At 39.7% G+C, this 24,269-nt stretch overlaps 1 protein-coding gene across 1 annotated transcript; it reads right to left on the bottom strand.

Moving 5' to 3' along the window:
• Window positions 1–17,785: 17,785 nt before the first annotated feature.
• Window positions 17,786–21,820, bottom strand: LOC145976266 (uncharacterized). Its single transcript, XM_083107335.1, has 2 exons — window positions 21,659–21,820; window positions 17,786–19,408 (listed from the first exon to the last, which is right to left on the bottom strand). Exons 1-2 carry the CDS (start codon window positions 21,818–21,820, stop codon window positions 17,786–17,788), a joined length of 1,785 nt encoding a protein of 594 aa, XP_082963461.1.
• Window positions 21,821–24,269: the final 2,449 nt, after the last annotated feature.

The following is a 24,269-nucleotide window of genomic DNA, read 5'->3' as shown; positions in this document are numbered from 1 at the left end:
ATTGCGGCAACGCGCTGATCCACTTGTAAGATCCGTTCAGCGTAAACATCTTCCACATGTCGTTTTTCAGCGTGCGATTGAATCGGTCAACGATCGATGCCTTCAATACCGAATATGTAGAATAGTGATTCATGTCATGTTTCCGCATGAGCCGTAGCACGTCAGCGTTATAAAATTCCTTCCCCATATCAGTCTGTAAGTTTTTCGGACATCTTTTGCTATCTCGAATTATCTCAGCGATAGCGTCAGCTGTCTCGCTTCCGCCTTTACTGTTGAGTGGTACGGCCCACGCGTGCTTGCTCAACACATCGATGACAGTGAGTATGTAGTGGTAACCTCTGTTGAAACGAGAGTACGGACGCATCTCGACGATGTCAGCTTGCCACAGGTCATCGTATCCCCGCACTATGACATGTCTTCGGGAAAAATTTTTTCTCGCCGGCGCGTGCAATTCGTTCACCAACTGCCGTTTCTCTAAACTATGTTGTTTCTTCGCTTCCTCGGTTATTCCCGATCGCCGATCCATCGTTGTTTCGATCCGTCGATCAAACGATGTGTGTCCCGAGTATCACCGTGCGTTTTATCATTCGTTGTCGCTCTTTAGCCGTTTCTGAGCCGTTCACAGTCGTTTGTCGTTTTTCAATAACCGTTCGATAGCCGTTCCTGCCCCGTTCGATAGCCGTTCGTTACCGTTCCTTAGCCGTTCGTAGCCGTTTCTGACCCGTTCGATAGCCGTTCGTTACCGTTCCTGCCCCGTTCTTTAGCCGTTTCTGACCCATTCGATAGCCGTTCGTTACCGTTCCTGCCCCGTTCTTTAGCCGTTCCTGCCCCGTTCATTGCCGTTCTATTGAGAACGTGCGGTGATTACGTCCACTACGTGTGGGACAAACTTCCGGAACACATAAAAGCGGATCCGGAGGTTCAGACGTATCGTCGCTGTTACGAACACTACAATCAGCCGTGGCAGGAAACGCACATCGACGGTCCGGCGCCGTTGATAAAGAATTGCGGCGAATGTCAATGAAAATAGATAGAGGCCTATTAAATCACGCGATAAACGCACTTCCGATCGAATTCCATATTCCCGGCTATCAGTTTTGCGGGCCAGGTACACGGTTGGAGAAGCGATTAGTCAGAGGCGATCGAGGTATCAACCCATTGGACGCGGCGTGTCGTGAACACGATATAGCATACTCTCGGAGCAACGATCTCACCGAGAGACACGCGGCGGATAGGATACTCGCCGAGAAAGCGCGGAATCGCATCGTTGCGAGAGATTCAACTCTCGGTGAGAGAGCCGCCGCCACCAAGGCTACCAGATTGCACACGCTGCGTCCAGCGGCGGCACGATTTGTATCCCCACCACTTTCGCACACTAAGGCATAAGCTCTCATCCGTGTACGCTCGACATTCGGTCATCTTCGGTTTACAGAGGAAGACGGATAGATTAGCTTCTATCCCCTTCTCTCCTGAGAGAGGTCTAGTGTATCTTACCTATCTCTCTGAATACAATAGCTATGTGATCCTCGAAATCTCGAGCTAGCGATGCAAGTTGCATCGTTGCAAGTATCGCAGCGATACTTATTATCACACATAATATTTCCCTATTGATTTCTTTTTTATAAAAGTTTATATGTTGTTTAAAAAAGAGAATATAACATATACAAAAACAAATTTTACATATTTTTATCTAAATTTTTATCTAACATATTTTTATCTCAATTTTTATCTAAATTTTTCCACTCGGCCAATATGTACGCTTTTTTATTAAAAAAAATTTCTTTAAAAAAATAATTGTAATAAAATATTTAAATTTATTTTAATAGAATTGTATTTTTTATTATTATTTTGTATTAATGTATGACGTACATCTTGTTACTCAACGGAAACCGCGAGAAGGTGATGGTCTCTTCCGTTAAAAAGGAAATGTAAAAAATTTAATAAATGAATAATAATAAAAATAAAATTAAAATAAAATAATAAAATAATGATAAATAATAAATAAAAATAAAAAATAAAATTATAATAAAATAATAAAATATAATCAATTTTCTAATTGATAAAAGGTCAAAATATTATTTCACATTTCCTTACATACATACATACATATATATATATATATATATATATATATATATTTAAATTTATTTTAATAGAATTGTATTTTTTATTATTATTTTGTATTAATGTATGACGTACATCTTGTTACTCAAAAAATGTACGTCATACATTAATACAAAATGTTGTTACTAAAAAATAAGTGTAAAGATATATATATATATATATATCTTTATATATATATATCTTTACACTTATTTTTTAAGTGATATATATAAAAATTTATTTTAAAATTATTTATCGCAGGAAGGGCCTGCTACGTCAGCATCCGCATGGACTTTTAAATTGTTTTTATTAGCGGCATATAATTTATCCGCCGACATAAGAGATAAATGCTCTTCATTAATGAGCATATTTAAAGCTGTTTCTCCTCTAGTTTTTAATGCGGACTTAAACACACAAATAGCATTAACGGAAACCGTTGTAAAGCTATTACGTGTTTTCGTTTTTAAATTGTTCAAAAGAGAAAACATTCTCTCAGGATCGGCATTAGAATTCGGAAGCGTCCGAATAGTATTTATAATATTCGTTAAATTGGAATATTTAGAAACATTATTCGTGTGCCGACGTTGTAAAATTGCTTTCCACATATTGTCAAAATTTAATTTAGAAAAATTTTGTTTTTCTTCCACTGTCTGATGCTAATGCAATCCATTCTTTTTTTAAAGCATCTTCATCAAAACCGCCGAGAGTTTTAGCTACCAGAGAAACATTATCAAATGATGTTTGTCTATTATTATCGAATAAACTTACAGATGGTTGAAAAACTTCTAACTTTAATAAAAATTCATTATTTATAGGTAACCTTTTACAAATTTCTTCTGCAGCAGTCACATAAAATGTTAAACAGTTCTCTCGAACAATTTTAACTATGTTTATGTGATCTTTCAACGTTAATTCGTTCAAATATTCCTCACATTCTGATCCCAAAATAATTTCATTAATAGGTTTTTGATTTTCTTTTAATGAGAATATAATATTTGAAGAAAATGGTTTTAAATATTCTTCTTTTATAAAATTTCCACAGATTTGAAAAAGAAAGTTTTTAGATTTTGGCTGCAATAAATGGATTCTCGTTTCTGACGCTTGAAAGAATGCATTAAATGCGTTAAAAAAATTTAAAACATTTAAAAAAAAAAATACGTTTCAGAAAAAACGTTTGATACAAAAGTTTCTTATTTTTTCATGTACAATTCGAATTTGTAATAAAAAGTACCATGTACCTCTAAAAAAATTCGACTTCCGATGCGGATGGCATATTTCCGGTCGGAATCAGAAGTTGAAAATATCACCATTTGATAGAGCGTACCCGATTTACTTAAAAATTGTTCGCGATTTTTGATAAAAGCCATTTATTTTCATTTTAAAAGGGATGTACGGGTGATCTGGGACACTCTGTATATCCAAATATATATTTAAAATATTATATGTGTTTGACATTGTTTTTTTCTCGACTCATGTCGACTGTTATCGACTAATTGTTGATTGTTGACTGTGCTTATCTTGCGAATACGTTCGTGACCCAGTCAAAAGATAGTTCAAAGCAATCGACAAAAGATTGGTGATATTGTGCCGACGAGAAAATAAATTAAGTTAAGAATAGATAATCAAAATGTGTGATCAATTAACCAAAAAACGTAAGCGAAATTTTTTAGAAGCTTGGCTTAAGGCCATGGCACACAAAAAACGTAAGCAATAAAACGTAGTCAGTAAGCAAATTGACCAATCATGATTGAGCAGTAAGGCAGCCATATTAAAACGTAAGAAAACGTAAGAATTCCGATTGGTCGATTTCCTTACTGACTACGTTTTACTGCTTACGTATTTTTGTGTGCCAGGGCCCTTAGTGATGATCGATATAAATCTTGGATACGCAAAGTACCATCCGACGATAGTCTTTATTATTGTAGTATATGCAATAATAATTATTCGTGCAATTCAACACTATCAAGACATGCGGATTCTGCGTGTCACAAAAATAATATTAAAGTAAATACGCTAACTGATAATAATAATAATGTTGATTCGCCAATAAAAAAATTGCGTAAATCAAAATTTCAACAAAAATGGTTAGAAATTCAGCAATTTAAATGTTGGTTACGTGAAGTGCCACATGATGCAAGCTTATTTTTTTGTTCGATTTGTGATAAATCTATCGCTGGCGGTTTATGGCAAATCTATCGTCACGCAGAATCTAATGTTCATATAAATAAAGAAAAAAATTATATTGAAACAAGAGTTTCGAATGAGGATTCAAATATACAAATTAATGAATCACTTTTATCTTTTGATGAGCGTAAGAAATCAGCGGAAATCAGATATGCCGCATTAATTGCCGAGAAAAATATTCCTTATCAAACGGCAAAAGAAATTCTTAATTTTTTCCAACATATAGGAAAAGATCCTAATGTGTTGAATAGTATGAGTATGGGCCGAACAAAATGTACAAATATTATTACAAACGTTGTATGCCCGGTTGAGACTAATTGTGTTGTCAATATTATTCAAAACACAAAATTTTCGATATTTATCGATGAAACATCTGATCTCACTAATAATAAATGGATGACTTTTTTTGTCCGATACGTTGATCCGGAGACATTAGATGTCTCCGGATCAACGTATCGCTCGCAATTAGTTAAATTAATAAATATTGATGCCAAAGATTCAAGCGCAGAAAAGTTGTTCAATGCATTTAAAAGTGAAATGTGGAAATTACAGATATCATTTTTAAATATTGTTGCCCTATCATGCGACAATGCTTCCGTCATGACAGGGAAACATTTATCGTTTAAAAAAAAATTGGAAGAAATATGCCCACATGTTTTAACATTTTCATGCGCGTGCCATTCCTCCGCATTAGCAGCGTATGCTGCTTGTTCCAAAATGCCTGCATATTGCGATGAATTTTTAAAAAAAATTGCAAAATATTTAAATAGCAGTCCAAAACGAACAGCTATTTTTCGCGAATTTTGTGAATGTTTCCAAGAAACAAATCACAAAATATTAAAATTATGTGACACACGCTGGCTTTCTCATTATTTATGCATCGAACGACTTCTTGAATCTTGGGATACAATTAAATATTTTCTTACTGAAATGGTTGCGAGTGAAAAAACAAATTCTGGAAAATATTTATTATCTATGATGAACAACATAGAGATAAAAGCTTATTTTCTTTTTTTAAAATATGTTTTAAATTTTTTTAACGCATTTAATGCATTCTTTCAAGCGTCAGAAACGAGAATCCATTTATTGCAGCCAAAATCTAAAAACTTTCTTTTCCAAATCTGTCGAAATTTTATAAAAGAAGAATATTTAAAACCATTTTCTTCAAATATTATATTTTCATTAAAAGAAAATCAAAAACCTATTAATAAAATTATTTTGGGATCAGAATGTGAGGAATATCTGAACGAATTAACGTTGAAAGATCACATAAACATAGTTAAAATTGTTCGAGAGAACTGTTTAACATTTTATGTGACTGCTGCAGAAGAAATTTGTAAAAGGTTACCTATAAATAATGAATTTTTATTAAAGTTACAAGTTTTTCAACCATCTGTAAGTTTATTCGATAATAATAGACAAACATCATTTGATGATGTTTCTCTCGTAGCTAAAACTCTCGGCGGTTTTGATGAAGATGCTTTAAAAAAAGAATGGATTGCATTAGCATCAGACAGTGGAAGAAAAACAAAATTTTTCTAAATTAAATTTTGACAATATGTGGAAAGCAATTTTACAACGTCGGCACACGAATAATGTTTTTAAATATTCCAATTTAACGAATATTATAAATACAATTCGGACGCTTCCGAATTCTAATGCCGATCCTGAGAGAATGTTTTCTCTTTTGAACAATTTAAAAACGAAAACACGTAATAGCTTTTCAACGGTTTCCGTTAATGCTATTTGTGTGTTTAAGTCTGCATTAAAAACTAGAGGAGAAACAGCTTTAAATATGCTCATTAATGAAGAGCATTTATCTCTTATGTCGGCGGATAAATTATATGCCGCTAATAAAAACAATTTAAATGTCCATGCGGATGCTGACGTAGCAGGCCCTTCCTGCGATAAATAATTTTAAAATAAATTTTTATATACACTTAAAAAATAAGTGTGTAAAGATTTTTAAGTGTGTAAAAATTTTTATATACACTTAAGAAATAAGTGTGTAAAGATACACACACACACACACACACACACACACACACACACACACACACACACACACACACACACACACACACACATATATATATATATATTGTTACGCCCGGGGCGGGGACTTCGATAAATATCGAAGTCGCGCGGTAAAGAGATCGGCCGCTCGCGGGACGCGCTAAATAAACAAGCTCTTTAAGAAACTAATGAACTTTAATGCACTTCACAATCACAACACAAACGGTAACTCAGAACGTAAATACACAATATTAATAACACGGATCGACTCGTAAGAGAAACGCGTCCACACAGCCTGACAGCTGGCTCCAGACTCAAATGACAGCCGCCGCTGTCAACAACCTCTTGACAACGGACTTCTTCTCTTTCCACGACGGACTCGACCGCGACCCGAACCAGGGACGTAACACTTGCTCCCCTCTCGAAAGATTGTCGTCCCGACAATCACGTTGTGGTGAATCAAAGGAATCTCGTCGTATTTCAGCTCCCGACGTGTCTCCATGTTCTCCCTGAACTGCTGTTGCAGGTTACCGAACCACACATCTTCTTGGGATCAAACGACTTCGCAGATTCCAACGACTTCACTGATTTTCTCCTTAGAGAAAAATCTTCAGGCAAGAGGGGGGTGACCTTCCCGTGGACCCTCCGTTCTCCCAAGAGAACTCCTCAGGCCCCTGCCTCGGCATTCGCCCGAAGACCCACGGGAAAACCACGAGTCAAAAACCGTGGGTGAGGCAGCTTAGATCCCTTTCGGTTCCGCTCAAACTTCAGTTTCTTCAACTATCACTTTTATCTCACCTTCTTTGTCGAGCTTCTGAAAGAATTTAAAAAAAAAAGGAGCAGAAAACTTAGCTTTTCTAAAATTAATTCTTATTAAATAGCGGGCTCCCGAAAACTCCTCCCAAAACTTCGTTCGTGAAAAGGGGCCAACCTATCGGAATGAATCACCTTACATCTGTGTCTATTTGACTTCCTTATTCCGAAGACAACATCACTAAGCTTCCTAACTATTTCATAAGGTCCCTCCCAATTACTTTGCAATTTAGGAGATTTTCCCCTTACCCTACGAGGATTATAGAACCAAACCTTTTGACCAATATTAAAATTAATTTTCCTAGCCCTTTGATCATAACGAATTTTGGAACGAAGAGATTGAAGATTCAAATGCCGCCTAGCTTCACTATGTACGTTATTTAATCTCGTCTTCAGTCTTTGAACGTAGCCTTCAGAAGAATCTTCCTCTCGTCCGGGGCGGGGACTTCGATAAATATCGAAGTCGCGCGGTAAAGAGATCGGCCGCTCGCGGGACGCGCTAAATAAACAAGCTCTTTAAGAAACTAATGAACTTTAATGCACTGCACAATCACAACACAAACGGTAACTCAGAACGTAAATACACAATATTAATAACACGGATCGACTCGTAAGAGAAACGCGTCCACACAGCCTGACAGCTGGCTCGAGACTCAAATGACAGCCGCCGCTGTCAACAACCTCTTGACAACGGACTTCTTCTCTTTCCACGATGGACTCGACCGCGACCCGAACCAGGGACGTAACAATATATATATGTATGTATGTATGTATGTATGTATGTAAGGAAATGTGAAATAATCTTTTGACCTTTTATCAATTAGAAAATTGATTATATTTTATTATAATTTTATTTTTTATTTTTATTTATTATTTATCATTATTTTATTATTTTATTTTAATTTTATTTTTATTATTGTTCATTTGTTAAATTTTTTACATTTCCTTTTTAACGGAAGAGACCACCACCTTCTCGCGGTTTCCGTTGAGCAACAAGATGTACGTCATACATTAATACAAAATAATAATAACAAAATACAATTCTATTAAAATAAATTTAAATATTATTTTATTACAATTATTTTTTTAAAGAAATTTTTTTTTAATAAAAAAGCGTACATATTAGCCAAGAGTGGAGAAATTTAGATAAAAATTGAGATAAAAATATGTTAGATAAAAATTTAGATAAAAATATGTAAAATTTGTTTTTGTATATGTTATATTCTCTTTTTTAAACAACATATAAACTTTTATAAAAAAAAATCAATAGAAAAATATTATGTGTGATAAGTATTGCTGCGATACTTGCAACGATGCAACTTGCATCGCCAACTCGCCAGCTCGAGATTTCGAAGATCACATAGCTATTGTATTCAGAGAGATAGATAAGATACAATAGACCTCTCAGGAGAGAAGGGGACAAAAGCTAATCTATCCGTCTTCCTCTGTAAACCGAAGATGACCGAACGTCGAGCGTACACGGATGAGAGCTTATGCCTTAGTGCGCGAAAGTGGTGGGGATACAAATCGTGCCGCCGCTGAACGCAGCGTGTGCAATCTGGTAGCCTTGGCCGCCACAGCTGTCTGGACAGCGATGAAAGCCAAGACGAAGCTCGGTATGGGTCTGAAGACGACGAAGACGAAGAAAAGAACGGCGAAGAAACGGATACTTCCGGTAGCGAAATGCGGCGGTGTATTGCCGATTCTATCAATGTTGGGTGCGCTCGGATCCCTGATCGGTGGAGCGGCGGGTGTAGCGAAGGCGGTGAACAACGGAAAAGCCGCGCAACGTCACTTGCAAGAGATGCTACGTCACAATCACGCCATGGAAGGTCGCGGATTATATCTCGCTCCTTACAAATACGGACGAGAAGTCTCAACGAGAAGAAAAAAAAAACGTCAAAGAGACGCTAAAAATGCCGCAGGGCGCAACTACCAACGTACAATTGCTGCAACTGGCAAAACGTATGCGCATTCCATATTTTAGAGGTGTTTTCATGCGCAACTCGTTACCGATCGGTGGTATATATCAAAACGAGAGCGGCATTGTAAATTTGGATAGCGTCGAAGGACCAGGTACTCATTGGGTAGCGTATGCAAAGAGGGGGAATCGCGCTATATATTTCGACAGTTTCGGCAATCTTCGACCACCGAATGAATTGATGCGATATCTCGGACGAAACGTAACGAAGATACAGTACAATTACACACCTGTTCAAACTTACGATCAGAGCATCTGCGGACAATTGTGCTTGCAGTTTCTTCGAACGGCCGATGCATGTGAATTTAAAGACAGATATTGCGCTATTTAAGTCAGTATTCGATAAACAGTTTTGTCGATATGTCTATGACATTCACGTTGACTGGGAAGAGTAGCGTTCTCGCGGCAAACTTCTTTCCCACCGTAGATTTGAGCGACGACGAATATGAGCATGGTCTAACGGATTTTGAGACTTATCACACGATACCGAATGTGAATTCTTCGAATAATAAATTTTACTTTGGCAAAGACGACGCGGAAATTACGATTCCCGAGGGATCGTATGAGTTGCAAAATATACATGAATTTTTGAAACATGCAATTTTACGGATACGCCGTGATAAGAAACACATTGACTATGAAGATGGAGAATATCCGATAGTGCTCCGCGCTAATTACAATACGATGAGGAGCGAGATCAAATGCGCATACAGAATAAACTTTAGCAAGCCCAACAACATTGGATCGCTGCTAGGATTCTCGAATCGTATTCTCGAGCCGCGAAAATGGTACGAATCGAACATGCCGATTAACATTATCAACGTGAATATTATCCGTATAGAGTGTAACGTGACCGCGGGCGCGTACAACAACGGCAAACTCGTTCATACGATATAGGAATTTTCACCGAGAGTACCACCGGCATATAAGATATCGGAAACGCCTGCGCAGATCATTTACCTACCGATCATCGCGCGGAGCATTACGGATTTAACGTTACGCGTTGTCGATCAGAACGGACGATTGCTTGATTTTCGAGGAGAAGAGATCACCATAAGATTGCACGTACGACGGAGATACGACGATAATGTACGTATGCGACGTATGAGATGCTTGTGTTGAACGGATCGAAGGACGTGAGAGATAACACAATCTTTACGAGGCCAGCGACAACAACAACAACAACGTCGACGTTCGCTAATATCCAATCATCCAAGAAAAAGAAACTCAGTGCATCGAACGTTGCGTTTTTACAATCTTTGGGATTCGCGGTGTGAAACAGCTGAACGATGACCGACATTCTCAACATCGGTGACGAACCGATCTTTGACGATCGTATCATCAAGATTGAGACTCACGCGTACAACCCGTTCGCCAATACAACGTTCGGACACAGTGACGAGATAAGAATACCCATACAACAACAGGATCTGTATACATTGCCGTATGAGAGTTTCCTATACATCGAGAGACAACTAACGAAATCCAAACCAGCTGAAGGAAGTGATGTGATACTGGGAAATAATTGCGTCGCATTCATGTTCGATGAGATTCGATACGAACTCGATGGCGTTGAAATTGATCGCAATAGAAACGTAGGAATAACTACTACGCTCAAACACTATGTAACAGTATCATTCGATAGAAACGTGATTATGAGGAACGCCGGCTGGGATCCGACGACCCATGCGAATGGACACTTCAATTTTTGCGTACCGCTCTACATGTTATTGGGATTTTGCGAGGATTACAAATGCGTGGTGATTAACGCTCGTCACGAATTGATCTTAATACGATCGCGCAACGATAACAATTGTCTGTTTGGAGATTCGACACTGGAGCCTGTGATCAACATATTCAAGATACAATGGCAGATGCCACACGTGCTGTTGAGCGAGATCGAAAAGCTGTCGATGCTGCGTGCTCTGGAAAGCGGACGATATCTCAGCATGGGTTTTCGCTCGTGGGATCTGTACGAGTTTCCGCTATTGCAGCGTACAATCAAGCATTCGTGGGCCATTAAGACTGCGACTCAGTTGGAGAAACCACGATACGTTTTCTTCGCTCTGCAGACAAGCCGGAAAAATATTATGTCTGAGGAGCAGCATGGGTTTTCGCTCGTGGGATCTGTACGAGTCGATTCGACGACTGCAAATTGATCAACATGAAACTCTATCTGAACTCGGAATGTTATCCGTACGACGATATGAATCTGGATTTCGATAAAAACAGATGGTCCATTCTCTACGACACGTACACGCGCTTCTGCAAGAACTATTACGGATACGAGTATCTCGAACCAAGTCTCACCGTCTCGACGTTTCTACTTAACGGTCCGTTCGTGATTATCGATTGTTCTCGACAAAACGAATCGGTCAAGACCGCAACCGTGGATGTGAGTTTGGAATTCGAATGTAAGGAGAACGTGCCGATGAATACCACTGCGTACTGTCTCATCATACACGATCGCGTGATCCAGTACAATCCGTTGACCAACGTTGTACGCAAAATCACCTAAGCGATAACATCGACACAAGAGAGGGTAGGAGGAGCAGGATATAAATCAAAGTGCTGCGAGATGATTTTAGAGTTTTGTCATTCCTCTCGACTAACGTATCGAAGAGAGAAAGAGAGAGAGAGATCTCGTCATGTCCGTACCAACGTTTGTGGATCTGCAAGGATTTACCATCGGCAAACTATTCTTCGTGAAGGAAGCGGCAATCCTGAGAAAGGGATATGTTCTCTCGCATTACTTTTTCGCAAGTCCTGTACCGTGGAGCGTGCTTACAAAATCTGAGCGATGTCAAGTTTCATGGGTGATTAGAAATCATCATGGATTACAATGGGAAGACGGAAACGTTCCGTATGGCTTGGCTCAGCGTGTATTACAACAGCTGTCGTTGGTACGATACACGAAGAAGAAGAAGAAGAATCGTCTGTCGTGTATGTTAAAGGACTTGAAAAGCGAAAATGGCTGACCGATATACTAGACGATGCGGGAAACGGCTATATTATTGAAACCTTGGATGTAGACTATGAAGATATTGATTCTCTAAATAAATTAGATATTACCAATAGTATGCGATGTGGAAAATATGTTAAGAATTGCGCATTACAAAATGTATTCAAAATATTTAACTGGTGGTCGCAACGCCAGAAAGAATTGCAAGAAAATAAAATATGTAAACATTAATATGTTTTATCTCTTATTTCCCCTTTCTAGACCTTTCCTTACGTTTCTAAGAATTTTTTGTCTGAGCGTTATCTCCCCTTCTCCTAAAATTCAAAGCGTTAGAAGCGTTATTGATCCCCCTCCCACTACATTATACTTTTGAGCGTCATGTATACTCGGTTAATTCTTGTACGATCAGTCTCGCGTTCACAGTCACCACTCGTGGTTCACTTTTCATAACTCCCAGAGAAATGTACTACGTCGAAAGAAACAGAAACAGCAGCAGCGGCATCGGAAGACGCGTGAATTACGTACCGAGTCGTGATAAAATTCCATCGTTTGAGAACAAATGTGACGAGTAAGTTTCATTTAACTTCTTTCTATTTTTTTATATTTTTTACAAATTGTATTATTACTATTATTTTTATTTTAATTTTAATTTTTCTATAGCATTTCGTTGGAACGTCGTGCGGTTCGTATATTAGGTAGACGATACGCATTGACAGCTACGGAATTCAAATTCCTCGAAATTGGTATCAACGTGGGTCCACCGAGTTATGTGGAGATTGTCATAGGAGATCATCGAGGAAAGGAACTGATATTATCTCTCGAAACGTGGAAGGGACTCTACGAGCAACGTAGCAATTTCCTTCGGAACGACTCTAAAGATGACTACAATTTCATAAGCGTTGGACCGCTAACAGTGAGAGTTCGTACGATTAACGACGTCAAACTCATAAGTCTCGAATCTTCAAACGTATGCTTGATGATGGTCGAATCGACATTACATCGTATGTTCGATCTCGATCAATGCATAGATGTAACTTTTGATCGATTGGATAAAATTATCCAAACAGTTGATGTCACACATTTCTCCAATATCGCAGCCACTGTAATAAATCCGAAAGGAGTATCATATGTAATACGCGCGAGTGATGCTTTCAACAAGCATCAGCTCGTCGATTGCGAGCTGGCAGCTTTAGTTTTTAGTCCATAGTACGTAAGAAAAATATATATAAAACATAAATAAAGAGTTTTAAGTCTAAATCATGACGTAATTTCTTCGCACGCGTTTCCATCCACTCAATCCTCTTCAAAGGAATATCGCTTATATTGTTTAATTCGAAAAAAAAAATCTAGAATTACTTATATTGTGGGGAGAGGGGGTGTACCGCAAGAGCACAACGCTATTTTGTTTGCGAAAACATGTCCCGACGCGTTAGTCAGCCTTAAGACCCAATGCTCTTCAAATATCGCTGTTTATCAACCAGACATCGGTTTATGATTGTTTATATTTGCGATAAGAAACATCCAACACAAGCGCCCCCGCCCCGCCTCGCAGCCCCCGCGCCTACGAAATCCCCTCCGTCCCGCGTGACGTCATTCCCCCGCGCCACCGAAAACCCCCTTCATCCTGCGTGACGTCATTCCCCCGCGCCGCTGAGATCCCCTCGCGCCTCACCCCCCTTGAGAGGACCTGGGTTAGAACCGGCCTTGTATACCTACTAGTTCTATATGAATTGCGGATGTCGAGAGGCATACAAATAATGCAATATATCCCTTGTAAATTCTGGAGTTTCTCCCCTTCCAATTTTTTAAGATAAAAGGTCCAGCATAGTCTACGCCGGAATTTAAAAAAGGGCGTGACGGTGTCACTCGTTCTGGAGGCAGTTGTCCCATAATCTGCTGAGCTCTTTTTTGTCTGTATCGAGCACATTTTGCGCATTTTAGAATGAACGATCGCACAGGTGCTCGGCCTCCAACAATCCAATAATTGTTTCGTATAAATGAAAGTGTGAGTTGTGTGCCTCCGTGGAATGTTCGCGCATGAGAATCTGAAATAATAAGTGATATTAGAGCGGAGTTTCGGGGAAGAATTAATGGATGTTTGAACGATGAGGATAACGGTGCCGCCTGAAGACAACCCCCGACTCTTAGTAGCCCTTGTGAGTCTAAAAATGGTGTGAGACGTAGAAGTGAGTTTGAGCGTGGTAGTGGTTGCTTATCGGAGAGAATTTTCAGTTCTTGATGGAAGGCCCATCATTGAATCATTCAGATCCAATAGAATTTAGCCTTTTCCAATTCTTGTGTAGAAATCGAATTAGTCAACGAAGCTGTAGTAAATTTTTTAAAGCGAGCTGTAGCGCGCATGCATAATACAGTTATCCGTAATAATCGGATGAGATTAGAATATCGATTGATTAAATCTCAGAGGTTGCTAGCTTCGTAGTTTGCGGTGAGTATTTGAACAGACCTTTCTTCAAGATTTTTAGAGAAGGTTACAGACGTTGGGTCTTTTGGCCATGTGGAAGAATCTTGTGATAGCTAATGAGGTCCAGACCACCAGATGGTGTGCTGGAGAAGTTGAGAAGGTGTCATACCGCGAGTACCACAATCCGCGAGGTTTTCTATACCCGGAATAATACTCCAGATTGCTTGAGGAAGACCTTCATGGATGTAGCAGACCCGATTATGGACGAAATCCTTCCAGCGAGAAGGGTGATTATTGATCCAAATATGTACGATGGCAGAATCAGTCCACATCCACACAGGTACTTGACTTAATTCTAAGATTTGTAGCACACGAGAAACTAATTTAGTTAGTATGACCGCTCCAGTGTGTTCAAGGGGAGGAATGGTCATTTTCTTTAGAGGTGCGACCTTCGTCTTAGCGCAAAGCAAGTGTGTTTTGAAGTTTTCCTCTTGTGTTGATATTCGAATGTAAACAGTAGCACAGATAGCGAGTTGTGAAGCATCACAAAATCCGTGAATTTCGATATCTTGTCCGGACTTGAAATCGATCCATCGTGGAAATGTTAATGTCGTTATATCTTTAAGATGTTGGGTCCTTAAGGGTTTCTATGAAATGAGTCCACCCTCTCGTTGATGTAAAGGTAAAGGATCATCCCATCCAAGCTTCATGGACCAAAGCTCCTGAATGAATATTTTCGCCGTTATAATGACAGAAGCCAGTAAACCAAGCGGATCAAAGATTTTGGCTATGGTGGAAAGTATACAGCGTTTCGTGATGATTGTTGGCGGAACGAAGGTAGAGGAAAACTGGAAGGAATCTGTGAGTGAGTTCCAGCAAAGTCCGAGTATATGAACAATCGTAGCTTCGTTGAAGTGAACGGGTGTGGGATTGTCATGTCTTTCGAGAGAGATAAAATCGAGAGTGTCTCGATCGTTGCTTGTCCACTTTTGGAGCGGAAATCCGCCCGCCTTGCACAAGGAAACTAAGTGAAATATGATCTCTTGTGTCTGTTTGATAGAATCCGCTCCTTCAAAAATGTCATCGACATATCTTCCCTTAGTGAGAAAGGGAATAACTAAGGGGTATTTTGCGCCTTCGTCTTCGACTAGTTGTGCGAGCGTGCTAGAAAGGGAGCACAAGCTAGTCCATAAGTTACGGTTGAGAGTTGGTACATAGAAATTTCCTGATTTTGATCAATTCATACTAGGACTGTGAATTAATTTTCAGCGATTTACAATAGATGGCGCAACTTATGCTATATCGCATCGGACACTTCTGTAACTATATTCATGTCAAAGATCTGTCATTAGGCTTTACTTTTTATTACGTGTTATTTTGCTGAAGTGTAAACAACATATTTTTCCTCAGCTCTGAAGATGTCGAATTACGAGCCAACAAAACACCATTTGCGGGAAGTTTTACTTTTCCTGTTTAATTCAAAGAAAAGTGCTGCTGAAAGTCATCGAGTGCTGTTGGAAACTTACGGTGAACATACTCCATCGATAAAAACGTGTGAGTATTGGTTTCGACGTTTTAGAAGTGGTGATTTCGATACAGTTGACAAAGAACGCCCTGGTCAACCGAAAAAGTTCGAAGATGAGGAATTGGAAGCGTTACTCGACCAAGATTCATGTCAAACGCAAGATGAACTTGCTGAATCGTTGAATGTTGATCGCACAACAGTTTCCAAACGTTTAAATGCACTCGGTATGATTCAAAAGCAAGGAAATTGGGTGCCATACGAATTGAAGCCGAGAGATGTTGAACGGAGATTTTTCACGTGTGAACAATTGCTTCAACGGCAAAAAAGAAAGGGTTTTTTGCATCGTATCATCACTGGCGATGAAAAATGGATACGCTACGATAATCCTAAGCGTAGAAAATCGTGGGATTTGCCTGGTCATGCATCAACATCGACGGCAAGGCCGAATATTCATGGTTCGAAGCTCATGCTTTGTATTTGGTGGGACCAGCTTGGTGTTGTGTACTATGAGCTGCTTCAACCAAATGAAACCATCACTGGTGAACGCTACCGAACACAATTGATGGTTTTGAGCCGTGCATTGAAGGAAAAACGGCCGCAATTCGAGCAAAGGCACGATAAAGTAATTTTTCAACATGACAACGCTCGACCACATATTGCTTGTGAAGTTAAAAAATACTTAGAAACGCTGAAATGGGATGTTTTACCCCACCCGCCATATTCACCAGATATTGCTCCATCGGATTACTACTTGTTCCGATCCATGGAACACGGCCTGGCTAAGCAGCGCTTCCAATCTTACGAAGATACGAAAAATTGGATCGATTGGTGGATAGCATCAAAAGATGAGTTGTTCTTTCGACGCGGAATCCGTATGCTGCCAGAAAGATGGGAAAAAGTAGTGGCTAGCGATGGACAATACTTTGAAAAATAATAATGTACATAATTTTTCACAATAAAGCCTTGAATTTACAAAAAAATCCCTCAAAATTAATTCACAGTCCTAGTAAAATGCGCTGAAAGTCCCAATCATCGGGATGAACCTTGATCTGTCAGTACATCTTTTCTATGTCACAAGAAAAAACGTATCGAAATTGTCTGAACCAGACGAGTACTTCGAAGACATCAGTTTGCAATTTGGCACCAATGTGAAGAAGATCATTTAAAGAGATTCCGGTAGTGGTTCGACTTGATCCGTTAAAGACAACTCTAAGTTTTGTAGTCGAACTGTTCTCTCGAAATACTCCGTGATGAGGTAGATAATAAGCAACTTCGGGCTCTGGTTGTGAATCTGGAACTCGTGTCATATGACCAAGTTTCATACTCTTGTAGGAATTCGTAGTAAGCTGTTGAATACTCTGGTTCATTCGTGAACCTTTTAATTAAACTGTTAATGATCCGTAGTGTCCTAGAGCGAGAGTCTCCTAAATTTTTCTTTGATTGCCTAAAAGGAAGTTGAACTACATATCTTCCTGATGGATCGTGTGAGTGAGATGTTTCAAAATGACGTTCACATTCTTGTTCGTTAATTGATAAAGATGATGTTGAAGTTGAGATTTCTTCGAATTGCCAGAATCGCTGTAATAGATCATGAAGCTCTCTATCGACGGAAATATGATATGGTTGCCCTGATGTAGAGGAAGGCTGAATACCAACGGGTCCTGATATAATCCATCCAAACTTTGTGAGCTGCGCGATTGGTGATTGCGCGTCTCCCTTTATTAATCCATCCTCGATGATTTGATGATAAACATCGGCCCCTAATATTATGTCAATAGGTCATGGCGTTTTATAATTGTTATCAGCCAGCTTAAGTCCATCAAGATGTGGCCAGGAAGTTAGTTGCTCGAAGTTAGTTGACGGAAGAGGTGTGGTAAGCTTTGGCAGAATATGAGCTGAAAATGAAAACTCAGAGTGATCGTGTTGACACTTTAATGTAAGGTGTGTTGAGCCCTTGGTCTTGTTAGATTGTTGACAACCAACTCCGGATAAGGAGATAGAAGAATAAATCCTTGGAAGATGTAGCATATGAACAAGACGTTCCGATACGAGAGATATTTCAGAGCCTTGATCAATTAGCGCTCGGGCCTTGACACGTTCCCCATTGGAAGTAACTAGGACTTGTGCAGTTGCGAGAAGAATTCCAGATTTTACCTGTTTTCCTTGAGATGATGCATGAAGTACGTTAGTGTCTGCTGATGTAATTTTGTTTGAATGAGAAGTCTCTGGAGTTAAGGAAGTTATGGTATTCGATTTATCCTTCTTATGGATCGTGGTATGATGCTTGTGCCCACATTTCAGGCAACGTTTTGTAATCCGGCAGCCCGATGCTCGATGAGGTCCTAAGCAATTGTAACACAGATTGAGTTTTTTGATAATCTCAACACGTTGTGGAACGGCTTTAGCGATGTATTGTGGACAGTTTGTGATGTAATGATTGGATGAGCATAAGACACACGAGCTCGGCTTATTCGAATGAGTCTCTCTCGCTTTTCCTTGGAAATGAGATTTGAAAGTGTTTGGCGTTGACGATGTCCCAGATTTTCCAGTTCGTGATTTTTCAAACGCTTGGAGAGATAGGAGTCTGGTTATTAAGAACTCGCTAAATTGTTTCCACGTAGGAGGCTCCTTTGATGAACCTAAATGATGCTCCCAGGCTTTGACAGATTCCGAATCTAATCGTTGTACTGCAATGAACACAAAGAAATCATCCCAGTGATGAATAGGTCGTTTTAAAGTCTCAAGAGTACGATGAATCTGCATTATATTGGTATAAAGATGTTCCATTTCACTGGCTGATTCCTTCATCATCCGTTTGAGTGTTAATAAAGAATGTAATGCAGAGTTAACTAAGAGTCGCTTATTCTCATAGAATGATATCAAGGCTTCCCACGCCTTTTGAAAGTTATCCGCGGTGAGAGTTGTATTCTTCAGCAAATGTGAGGCGGATCCAACTAGACTCGTTTTCAGATACTGAAGCTTCTCTACTGACGTTAAGCTCGGATTGGCTAAAATTAGAGAACTGAATAAATCTTTGAAGGAAAGCCAGTCAGAAGGAGAACCATTAAATTTCGGAATGTCAATGCGTGGTAACCAAGCATGATGAAAGAACACGGGGATATTTGAATTTTGAGATGACGCAGAATCATCGATTGTACATTCTGAGTCATGGTCGAGAAATGAATTCATTTTTTCGACTGCCTCGAGATAGGATTCATGAGTAGCTGCAAAAAGATTATCTGAGAAGTAAGCATGAGATTGCATTTGCACTCTTTCATCGTTACTGAGTTTCGTCACTGCCAAATTAATGGCATCATGAATTAAAGAAAACTTCTCCCAGTTTTCCTTAAGAGCTGATAATCGAGCGTGTACTCGTTGAGGAGTGATGTTGGAGTATCCAACCTTCGTGAGATTATCAACTGAGTTTAAAATGAGAGTTCTGAGAGAGAGCTATTGCTCGAACCGACTTTCAATATGATTGACCCTCATTTCGACAACCGCCTGCTGAATCTGGCTCGAAGGATCAAAATTAATGTTAGATGACTATCAGAAATGAAGGCGTTAAATAAAAAAAAAGAGAGCAAAGGAAAAGGAGATACTCATGAGCTTAATAATAATAAAATATAACAAAATAAAATTACTCAAATCTTAACTTACTTAAATAATTCATTTAATAACAAAATAATTATAAATTATAATTGGTTAATATCAAAATAATTATGTTTGAGATCAGATTACAAAAAATAAAATTAAGTCATAAAAAATCAACACGAACAAAGAGATAAGCCTTACTAAAGTGAGAAAATCTTGACCGTAGGATCTAACTTAACGTAATTGAAAAATATTGAAATCAAAACTCCATTAAGTAGGCTCGAATACAAGCACAATAAGATGAGCCTTACTCGATTGAGAAATATTGAAATCAAAACTCCTTTAAGTAGGCTCGAACACAAGCACAATAAGATGAGCCTTACTCGAATGAGAGAAAGAGAGATGCCTTTACACAATGAGGGTCAATCTTCTATTGACATGAGAGAGAGGGAGAGATAACCACGACGTTATAGACTTTGAGAGATCTCGAGCTTGTACTTATCTTTAGAGTGAGATCCAGTATGTGTCCGTAAGGTCTGTCTAGAAGCCGAAAGCTTTACTAGGAGAGATACCCTGACCTTCGGACGAACACAGCTTATTAAAGCCTTCCTTATATGCGAGTGCAGAATCCGTATGTCATTTCACGAACGACGAATGCATAGACGAGGATCCGTAGGATTTCCTTCGTCTCCGTGTTGGATCTATTCTTTTAGATCAGCGAGATATTCTTTCTGCAAGGCTGTGTATTGATAGACACTTAGCCACACGAGAATAACTTGTATAAAAGAATCAAACACAAAGAAAAAAAAGGACCGTCAACTAGGAGCCTTTTCTTTGTGACGCACACGAAGAGCAGACTGAGAGCGGGCCCTTGTAGAGAGAGAGGATCGAGAAGAAGAGCGGGGTGCGCGCGCAACAGCGCATAAACCATTATATACTGTATATTTACATCAAGTACGATGATGGTTTCGATGGATTGTACGACTCCATGTACTTGTTATTAGCATGAGCGTATCTACCTAAACATTGACTCAGATCGCCGCGTATACCACGTTCGATGAACATAACCATGTCGATGTCAGTAAGCAACTCGAACGTAATTTTTGTATGTTTCAACATGGCGTCCCACGTGTATCCGGGGAGAGTATAGTAATACGCGGGGTCGAGTCCGTAACTTTCAATACATTTATCTCGAAAGTTTTCAAAAATATCGGCTAATAACAAGACATCGATTTTGAGGTACAAGTCGCTATATTCGCCTAGCGTCCGAATGGAGAATCGCGTCCAGATGTTCTCGGCGTGCGTGTAATCGCTCTCGGATACAGTGTCACCGGTCAAGTAACTGTAAAATGATTCGCGCGGTGGTAAACACGTATCTTGCAACTTGTCAACGGAATCGCTGTATTCGTACGGAAATACACCTTTTCGCGTTAACAAATTGAAATTTTCTGTTGATAAATTTTGAAATTCTGATTTTAAAATTTTGAGTTTGTCTTTGTCCAAAAATGATGCCAATTTGTCGAGACTCGATGCGAGAAATTTGAATGAATCGATGAAACGTAATTTTACATGAGTTTTTGATTCTTCTTCCATACAAACATTTTTGGTAAACGAAATATATTTCTCTTTTGTTATCGGAAGTAACTCGATTTTCCCTTCGAACGCTGTGGCTATTTCCTCGATAATGAAATGTGAATCGTAACTGGATAAATTATGAAAAACTATGGGAATGCAAAAAGATTCCTTATAATTTAGATTACAATTTGAATGGGCCGGACCTCTGTACCGTCCGGTCAGATGGCAATGATCGCGTACGCGTGTATCGTCTTCCGCGAATGATTTTTCACATATATGACATTGAGTGGCGCTATGGAATTTCTCCCACTCTTCGGACGTTAAATCTACCATGGGGACATTTGTTTTTAAAATATTCTTAACGCGAATTGCTAAATTTTTGAGGTCTTCGGCGAACCATGCTATACAGTTGGTACTGCGACGCGAATGATACGCCGATAACGATTCGTCGTATGAACAATGTACATAGTAACTTATGCTAAATACTTGGTGATGCTGGCACAAATTTCGCTGTTCTTCATCCGTCTTGGCCAGAACGCATTCCAGGTCGGCGTACACGACGAATGGACGCCGCTCCTTCCAATTAACGTTGTTGAACGATAACCATTTGCCCTTATTATTCGGTAACCGGATAGCGCAATCGTTCATCTTTCCGCAATCGACCGTATGCGACTGCAACTTGGCGTCCGAATTAAAATAATGTAAGCATCTGTAAAAGAAAAATTTTAATTAAGATTTATATAACAAAGTGCATAACTTATAATTATATAAACTGTATAAGTTAAACTTACCGGTCGCAGATATATTTTGGATTCTTGTGTTTGCTCAATTGCGAGCTCACTAGCCGGGATAAATTCTTGATCCATGCAAAATGTCCGACGCTGTTGTCGTCTTCCACGTATAGCAAGTTGACATGCTTATCCCGCTTTTGCTCCGTAAGACGTATTGGAACAATGCCTTCGTTTTCAATGCTGTACACATTGATCCAAACGTCGTTAACAAGTTCAAATTTCTTAATCTGATTCACAGTCACTGGAAACTCAATATCCCGGAGATTCAGCACTGTCGCGTAATGCGGATACGAGGATTCCCGTTCCGCATTCCTTTCGGCGGGGTATAGGGCGGCGACCACTGCCCACGCGAAACACGCATTGTCTTTGCACGTTAATCACCGCTCTTTTCATCATAATCTCCCGCGGCAATTTGATATGACATCCCGCGCGCATAGGATTATACTTATTTACATTAACAGTCAAGTTTAATATTCGCGACAGTACCCACCCGCTGTCGCGTTCCTGAAACTCTTCCAGCGATGCCAGGGTGGACTCGATGACGCACCGTTCGTACCACTCGCGTAAATCGGATGTGCGAAAGAGTTCATAGTTTCTCGTATTGATACTTTTGTTGGCACGTTTATCTCCGGTTACGAATTCACTGTTAAATATAGTGTTCACTTTCACATTACAATGTTTCTCTATAACGTCCTGCACATGTTCTATCACAATGTCTTTGGCGTCCTCGAGAAATTGACGAGGTTCGATGTGATTATAGTTTACCACCGCACTAGTCGATACGCGACTCTCGAACGCCGTATCAATCTCGCGCCACACAAGTCCATTTTGACGCGCGCTACATCCGGCACCCGCGTGTACGAAACGTCTACGTACCGAATTTTTCAACCCTTCGAGGCGCGCGATCCGAGCAATCAGCGATTGTCGATTTCCGATCGATAATCGCGGTCGTTTGATTCGACTTTGCTCTTCCAACGATATACGTATCACATCGTTGTTCCCACACAATATAATCTTCCAATGAATTCACCAAAGTAGATTACTCTCGCAAATTTTGTTCCTCCATATTGTAACACACTTGCGAAATTTAGCGTTCCTAATGACTGTTCTGATGTACTTTAGCGAAAATAATGGCGGGGTGTTCAAAAATCATCCCGGATTAAATTTCTCTTAATATTTCAAATAATATTCTATAATTCGAGAATTCAAATTTAACGGGCGTAAGAATCTTCTCGAGCTTTCGATCCTTCAGAAAAACGCGACCGTTTCCGTTATCTCGCATTTTTTCATCGATCAAGAAACGCTGGTAATAAACATTCGCAATAACATTGTCAACCGTCGACAAAATCAGCGTAGCGTATGGGCATGCGCGCCCATACGTCACGATCAGCTGATTGCCAATTAACTGATAGAAAAAGGTTGCGCGCATGACAATTAAAGAATAATTGTCTACGTCAGACCTCATCGGCGGCCAATTGTACGCGGCACCCTGAGGTCACCGCTAAAGTACAAAATTTATTGGCCCACGTCGCAAAGGGGCACTTCAATAAAAGACGCGATTACCAAGAAACGAGCGAAGTATCGCACTTTTCGCCAAACCGCTTTTGCTAAACCGCTTCGCTTTAGAAAAACAGCTGATTAACCGCTTATAACGACCGCTTATTCATCTGGACAACCGCTTTATCTTCGTTTTGACAATACGCTAATCGAACCGCTTTATACGACCGCCTACGAATTCGGAAAACGCTCTTGTTTCGCTACACCGCTCGCGATACCGCTCGCGAAAACCGCGCTCACTTTATTACACCGCTGTTTCGCGAATCACAATCGCTGCACTAAACACTTGTTTTACTCTTGACTCTAATAAACGTCAGCCTTTTTTGTGTGAACGAGGCGCACTTTTTTCGCTGAAAGACCTTCCGTTCCTATCGTCGCACTGTCGGATTCCGCTCGCGAACATTTTTGGTCCTACGAGCCGGATTTATCATCCTCATCCGCAGTTTCGTGGGTGACATCCACAGTGCCGTGCAGTGTCCTGTAGTGCAGTTTTCTGTAAAGACAAGAAATCAGTTACAATGAGTGCCGATCTGAAGGCTTTGTTGGAGGCTCAAACCGACATCCACGGACGAATGTCTCGCTCCGTGGACAATCTCCGCAAGATGGGGGTCATCAACATCATCCTCGGCGCCATGCAAGCTCGTCTCACCATCCTCGATAACCTGTGGGGAAAAATCGAGGCTCAGCACGAGCTCATTCAAGCGGCTCTGAAAGAAAGGTACCATGAGAGTGAGTATGCCAAATCTGAT

This window comes from Camponotus vicinus, unplaced genomic scaffold (assembly GCF_025532165.1).
Source record: "Camponotus vicinus isolate PSW18456_S1 unplaced genomic scaffold, iyCamVici1.0 SCAF_8, whole genome shotgun sequence".
NCBI lineage: Eukaryota > Metazoa > Arthropoda > Insecta > Hymenoptera > Formicidae > Camponotus > Camponotus vicinus.
This window is presented reverse-complemented; position numbering and strand designations above follow the sequence as displayed.

Excerpts from the sequence above, each read along its gene's own strand:
- LOC145976266 (XM_083107335.1), bottom strand. The coding sequence starts at position 21,820 with ATGAACGATTGCGCTATCCGGTTACCGAATAATAAGGGCAAATGGTTA. Across the intron at positions 19,409-21,658 it reads ATTTGTGCCAGCATCACCAA|GTTGGATACTCCAACATCAC; the intron begins GTATTTAGCATA and ends AATCTCACGAAG.